The sequence below is a fragment of the Diadema antillarum genome, unplaced genomic scaffold, assembly GCF_040938485.1.
Source record: "Diadema antillarum isolate AM-2024a unplaced genomic scaffold, OU_Dant_1.0 scf00000025, whole genome shotgun sequence".
Classification (NCBI taxonomy): domain Eukaryota; kingdom Metazoa; phylum Echinodermata; class Echinoidea; order Diadematoida; family Diadematidae; genus Diadema; species Diadema antillarum.
Window position 1 is genome coordinate 1,753,043 of NW_027270914.1, and position 7,459 is coordinate 1,760,501.

Below are 7,459 nucleotides of genomic sequence, written 5' to 3' on the forward strand. Positions count from 1 at the left end.
TGGTACAGCTTTCCTCCTTACCATATTGCTCCCAGATGATGGTACTCAATCTCTGAGATGATGTCATAGACTACCACCTGCAGTTTCCCGATGCCGTTGCCATAGACATGATACCAGAAGGTGAAACACTCACTGCTGGTGGCTGAGTAGTAGGCACTTAGGAGCTGGGCCACCTCATCAGCCTCTCGCACAGTAGACACATAGGCAAACATTCCTACAGAGAATTAAATTGAATTTGAATTGAATTGAATTGAATTGAATTGAATTGAATTGAATGAATTCAACTGAATTGAACTCAAATGAACTGAATTAGATTGAATTGAATTGAGCTGAGTTGAACTGAACTGGAATGAACATAACTGAATTGAACTGAGATGAACTGCACTGAATTGAACTGAATTGAACTGAATTGATCTTGAGTCGAAATGAACTGAATCAAATTGAATTGAACTGAACTAACTGAATTGAAATGAATTGAATTGAATTGAATAAAAATGAACTCAGCTGAATTGAATTAAACAAAATTGAATTTATGATGAATTGTACTGAATTCAATTGAATTGACATGAATTGAATCGAATTGAATTGAACTCAACTGGATTGAACTGAATTGACTGAATTGAACCGAATTGTACTGAATGACAAATTGGTCTTGCATGGTCACTTTTGACAGTGAATGCAGCCCTGCAATATGTTTGATATACATGTCAGGCCGCTAAGAACCCAAATGAAGTATTGACTCTTGTAAGAAAGCAACCTATAAGACTGACATTGCCCTCTGAGAGACAGGTCATAAGGAAAGGGGCACAGTTGTTCTTGTTGGTGGACTTGAACCACGGACCTTAAGATCAATAGTTTGCTGTCTTATCTACTAAACCACAACAGCTTCTGAAATTCACAATAGAGTGATATCATTCATATTGGAGTTCTTATTCAAACTTTTCTAAGTATCGCTGAAAGTTTGGCAATTAAAACAGAAAGAGAACATTTTTGTATTCAATAGAATATAATTCCAACAAAAAAGAAGTCTACAGAATTGCCAAGTCAAAAGTGCATCTTCACATGTCTATTCAATCTTGAAGCTAAAACACCATGTTCAAGGGGAATCATTCTTCTTAACAATTCATAATTTTGACCTACATTTCAATACCCTAATTAAGACAAAAATATTAATGCTGGAAAAAAAAAGAAGCAAAGTGAAGCTGAAATATACATGCATGAGATTTCATATATGTTTAAAGAAATTGAAAGTTCACTTTCTTTATCTCCTCCCGTCCGAAATCTAAAGTCTGGGGATAAAACTTTTTGGCATAGACCAAGTTTACAATACTCACCGAGCTCTGTTCCAAGGGTGTGGTCTATGTCAGGACCGGTCCCATCAATAGAGGACCCATTGTTGCCACGGGACCAATCAAAGTTGTCTTCAGGGTCTTGGATCCAGGAGCAGTAGTCAATCTCAAAGTCACAGGCAGCTATACAAATAAGAAACAGTGCATCCATCACCCCTTCCAGTACCCGGACACTTAGGTTCATTTGCCAACTGAAGTTTTATCAGGTGCATTCAGTAATCTATCCAAACTTGAACTATATTGTAGATTAGCAAACCACTCAGATTAACAGTGTGCCTCAGTCCAACAAGAAGGCCATGGGAACACAGCAGGGATTAGGGGAATTACAATGTAGGTCATCTATACACACTGAAAATTAGTTTCCAGACATTGGTGTCAATCAGCCAAATTAAATGACTCAAATACGCAAACCAATCGTCAAACAAAACACAGCAAAGGTTAATAATGTTGTACATCCGTGTATTGACACAGAGGGGTACATTGAATATATGATGAGAAGGGACATGGTCAAGGGTTTGTACATTGTGTGATTGTATTGTCTGCTGCTTATTCGAACAATGTGAGTGATACTTAAATCTGCAGGCCACAGAAACAATGAATAGAGTCAATGAAACTTAATTCATTTTTCTTCTTTGTTTTTCTATGAGGAGAACAAAGAGGTGTATGGAGTGCTACAATTTCATCACAGACCTATACCATTATCCATCATCAATGTAGCTACAGAACCTCCCCCCCCCCCCACACACACACACAAATCACACACACAGATCCATAGCATACATGTATGATGAAAGAATAAAATGTGCATATTTTGAAGGGTGAGTGAGTACATTGGGTGTATGTGGCTCAAGCTATAACAAATCCTTCCCTGGACACATGGTGGGACCAGGGTTGTTGCTAAGAAATCTTACGTAGGGGCTGGCAGGCTCCTTCAGTCACGATCACGTCATCCAAGGCGATGTCGCCCGCATCCCCTGGACCTCGGAATGCCTCAAATCTAACCTGAGGGGGTAAAAGGAAGTACAATGTGTGATGTCATATCATGATGTACTGATTAATGCTCCAAAACTAATTACTAAAGGCATAATTTACCATTTGCAGATAAAAAAAAAAACCCAGTATTAGTGTTTCAAAATAGTTCTTAAATGTGAGTTAGGGCTAGAAACAACCACTATAAAAATTTGAATCCGTATAATCGATGTTAAGTGTTGTTAAATACACAAAATGTGAACAATAGTTACAATAAAAATGTTTCCAGGCTAAACTGTCTACAGTTCGGTTTATTGAAGAAAAAAAACACTGATATCTTCCTATATTTTAGGCTTCACTGCAAAAATTTTATATGGTAGGTTGTTTTGTGATACAATAGACCTACGTACATATAAGCAGCAAATGTGATATTTTGAACATTTTTGAAATCACTGCTCCCAAAGGTAAACCGGACCTTTAACTCAACACTTGGCTTCAATCTTAAAACAATCACAGCATAAAAGTGGCACTGATGTTTTCTGCGTAAAATGATCTCATGTACAAGTGTTGCATTCATGTAAAGCTTAACCCATTGAGGATGAGTCTCACGTATACTCAGGCAAATATCAAAGGGAAATGCATGTTGTAGCAAAATCAGCCAGTCCTCAATGGAGTAATGGTAATGCTATGAAGACATTGCTTATAAACCATATAATTTTGATATCTCTATGAGCTTTATAATTCCATTCAGAATAAAGCACTTAAACGAAGCCCAATCAAAATGCAGACATTTTGATTCATAAACTCACATTAGTAATTCAGATCTAATAGAATAACATAACCTCAAAACCTTTGCATCATGATGTGTATTGCCTTGTAGAAAATGCCCCAGGATTAAAGACAAGAAAAGGTATGGAATTGTATTGAAAAATGTATAAATCCTCTCTCGCTAATGTGAGCTGGCACATGGGGGGGGGGGGGGGAACACACTCACCACCCTCTGAAAGACTGGAGGTAACTGGAAGGGTGACTGACAGGTTACATTTTACCTTTTTTTGTGTGTGACATAATTCTATACAACAGCCATGATAACAGGGACAGACTATTTTGCTACAACATGCATTTCCCATAGACACCTGCCCGAGTATACTCGGCACTCGTCATCAATGGGCTAAATAGCAGTTCTTACCCCCCAGGAAGAGGTGGAGCTAAAGGTCTTTTGGGCATACAGCCACTCGTTGCCTTGGGAACCCTGCCGGGTGAAGACGAGTGAGCCCCTCAGACCCAGGACGGTGTAGACATTAAAGACTGAGACATGAGGGCCATACATGTGGTAGTACCAGGTGATGCACACTTCATCCTCCCCGGTGGCTCGCTGAGGGTGAGACTCCAAGATAGCATTCTCTCCCTCCTGGACTTCATCATCACTGGTGTCGATGTACATGTAGTAACCTGCGTTTGATAGCGTCAAATTTAAAGCTGATTTCAATTTGATGTCATTTGTGTTGATGTACGTGTAGTAACCTGCATTTGATTGCATCACATTTAGAGTTGATGTCATTTGTGTTGATGTACTCAATTTGATGTCATTTGTGCTAATGTACATGTATGTAGTAAACTACAAGTGTACATTTGATTGCATGAAATCAAAGTTCATTTCAAGTTGATGTCATTTCTGTTGATGTACATATAGTAACCTACATTTGATTGCATCTAATTCAAAGTTGATTTCAAGTTGACATCATTTGTGTTGATGTACATGTCATAACCTACATTTGATTGCATCAAATTCAAAGCTGATTTCAAGTTGATGTCATTTGTGTTCACTTGATGTACATGTAGTATCATACATTTGATTGCATAAAATTCAAAGTTGATTTCAATAAGATTTCATTTCTGTCGATAAACAAGTCGTTACCTACATCACATTGCTTTAGATTCCACATCAATTTTAATTTGATGTCACATCTGTCTGTACATAGCAAGTTATATGTGAGTGTACTGGATTCCAAGTTGACTTCATTGAATGAAAGAAGAGAATTGGTTTCACCAAATGATATACAAGCAATGTATGAAAAAATCTATGTAATAACCATCTAAGTATACTCCTAATTATATCCATTCTTTTCTCACACATTTTCTAGGAGCAGAGTAATAAGGAGTATGAGAATATCAATCAGTTGAGTTTGGGGGGATTTTTTTGTGTCAAAAGTTAAAGGGTACAGTAAACACTTTCAACTGTAATTCTTGTCTCCCGCAATCTTGTCATTACCTTGTCCAGACGTGTGGTCAAAGCTGGGCCCTGTATGGTCAGTGGCGGTGTCGCCCCGGTCCCTTGTCCAATCAAAATCATCCAGCAATGACTGCTCATAACCACACATGTCTTGTTCAAATGTGCAGCTGATGTCTGAAAGAGCACAGGATGCAATCAGTGGCATTAGAAATCCTCAAGAGGCATGTTGGGGAAATACCACACTTACCAGAGAATTAATCAAAACTTCATTTCTGCCAACAAAAGGACCTTCAGAACAGGTAAAATTACACAATTCCACATCTGTCTTATTTCACATCCAATTTTGATGATACCTCCATCATTTTGTCTGATTTTACTCTCTATGGAACACGATATGGAACATATGGATAGACTATTACCTGAATGACTGAATGACATATATCAGGGCTCAACACTAATATCTTTCTCTGGTGGTCTCTTTGGGCCACTACAAGTTTTGAATTTGACACTTTAATGACCAAAAATAAAATGAAATATGAAATTTCATATGGAATTATACCTGCCTGATCAGGCGACCAAAAGATAAACCTTTTTGGAAATTTGGAGGCAAGACATACATTTTCTGTGGCCTGAGACCACCCCTAATGTCAAGCCCTGCATCCCACTGAGAAGGCTTTCATCTTTAAAAAAACATCCTGATGGTATATCTTGATATCAGAAGTGCAAAGGGTAATATTCCGGAGTCTGTCAGGTAGAATACCAACTTAAAATTGGGCATCACATTTGAAGAGATTATGACAATCCCACATTGGGGGGATAACCTCCGAAGTATCAGTTGACACCTCATTCCATGGTAACCTTTTAAATCTCAACAAAAATATAAAGCCGAGGAAACTAAAGCCCTGTCAGTGAGCATACAGGCCTTCTGAGAGCTGCACATGTTACTATTAATAATGAGCCACATGAAAGCTCACCTACTGCATTACACCTAAGGAAATGATTCAGCACTAATTCAGTGAGTCACTTTGACCAATTCAATTATTAGATCCACCCACTGACCATCAATGCAAAACGCATACTGTACAGCAAGATATTTTGCAGCATGAAATTTTTATGATTTGGAGCCAGCAGCCTTTTTCGCAGAGTGAAATTTTTGCGATCTGTCACTAACATTCAATGCATATCATGAAGAGAAGAACATTAGTGTGAATTTTAATTTCACAAATCTTGGCTCTCGCGAGATTTGCTAAAACAAAATGCACTCGGACATTCCTGGTTTTTCAGTGTGCATAAATTTCTTTGATAAGAGCTCCACGATTGGTTTTGATTTCTGCTAACACACACTGTTAGCCAATTTAGTAATTCAGAGGATTAAGCTGAGAAATTTGGACATAACTCCAAGGGCCCTTTTGCTAGTAGGGCAATTGCCTCTTACTTGCGTCAAAGGTCAGAGAAATATGGGGGAGCTAGATGGTGTGGATGTCTTACCTGTGGAGACCGCACTGCCACCATCACAGCTGATGTAGGAGATCCCATCGAGTACCATGCTGTAATCCCCAGGGTTTAAGGGCACAAGATACACATGGTTGAACCGCAGCTGCAGTAAATTAAAAAAAAAAAAAAAAAAACTTGGTGACTGCTGCACAGTTGCTTTAACTGGTTGGGAAAGAGTTACCTACAGTCTAGATTTGATTCCCTACAGGCTGAAGAGAGCTTGAATGGATCAGTACATACCTTCAACTAAAAATAGCACGTATCATCTGCAATCAGTTTGCACAAGAGACCACATGGTCTAGCACTCACTTGAGCAATGCACTTTGCCTTTATGTCACTTCAACAGAAGTAAAATATTCCAATGTAGATCTTGAAATTTTGAGATTTGCTGTTGGCCCCTAACAGCAACATTATCCTCATTTGGGGGTATTTTGGCCCAACCACACAGGCCATTCCCCCCCCCCCCTCTAAAAAAAAACAAATAAAAACAAACAAAAACAAAAACAAAACTATGCTACCAATCAAGAACCAAGGGCAACAAAGGCATTACGTATACCACAGAAATGATAACTGTCACATGGTACACTTTTAACATTCTCTATCCACAGGCACAATGTATTATACACCTACCCTGATTCTGTAATCAAATGAGCCAACAAAAGCCACGCCATGTTGCCAGATATTCGGCGAGTAGTCAGACCCGAAGGCAACAAATATTTGGGCATCGTCCTCGATGAAGACCCTCAGTTCCAGCTGAGCTGTGGCAGACGTCATAAGGAAGTAAAACTCTACCTGGCATGAAGAGCTTGTAGGTCCTATCTCAGGTGTTGTGAGATCGTTGTACGTGACCCGGCTCAGCAAATAATATCCACGATCTTTGAAGTAAACAAAAACACACACACATTCCAGGTTTTTAGTTAAAATTATCTTAGCATTTCCAAGGTGTTAATATACTACTGAGGGAGTAATTCTTGGAGACATCCTTGTCCAGTCTACAAGTACCCTGAGCTATCTGCCAATTCCTGGGTACTCTGAGAGCCCAAACAGGGCATTGTCAAAAGAGAATTGAAGAAGTAGGGCCACTTTCATCCGTGTACTGAAGAAGGACACAGGCCTTGATAGTATTAATACAGAAACAGAAAATGAAATGAAATGAGCTGAGAACAGCCATGTGAGATAGACAGGTTTGGAGGTGCAACTTCATTTATGGAACCCGAGTTGGCATTGGCTGAAGCTAATACATGACCTCGAATTAGTGGTGGTGGTAGTAGTAGTAGTGGCTGTAAATAATACTGAATTAAGAATAAGCAATTCAATTACAGTGCATAAATCCAGAGGCTTGACAGGGGATTCATACTACACATATGAAATTAATAAAAGGTTTTAACCCAGATACCATTTGCAGATGAAACAA

General features: G+C 38.8%; 1 protein-coding gene across 1 annotated transcript; it reads right to left on the bottom strand.

Annotated features, from left to right (window-relative positions):
- Positions 1-17: 17 nt before the first annotated feature.
- LOC139733996 (MAM and LDL-receptor class A domain-containing protein 1-like) lies at positions 18-6,914 on the bottom strand. Its single transcript, XM_071644805.1, has 7 exons — positions 6,676-6,914; positions 6,040-6,148; positions 4,591-4,725; positions 3,508-3,842; positions 2,261-2,351; positions 1,335-1,472; positions 18-214 (listed from the first exon to the last, which is right to left on the bottom strand). Exons 1-7 carry the CDS (start codon positions 6,817-6,819, stop codon positions 18-20), a joined length of 1,149 nt encoding a protein of 382 aa, XP_071500906.1. The 5' UTR covers positions 6,820-6,914.
- Positions 6,915-7,459: the final 545 nt, after the last annotated feature.

Coding starts and splice junctions, on each gene's coding strand:
- LOC139733996 (XM_071644805.1), bottom strand. CDS start 6,819: ATGACGTCTGCCACAGCTCAGCTGGAACTGAGGGTCTTCATCGAGGAC. Junction 1,473..2,260: donor AGGAGCCTGCCAGCCCCTAC/GTAAGATTTCTT, acceptor TTATTTGTATAG/CTGCCTGTGACTTTGAGATT. Junction 215..1,334: donor CACCCTTGGAACAGAGCTCG/GTGAGTATTGTA, acceptor AATTCTCTGTAG/GAATGTTTGCCTATGTGTCT.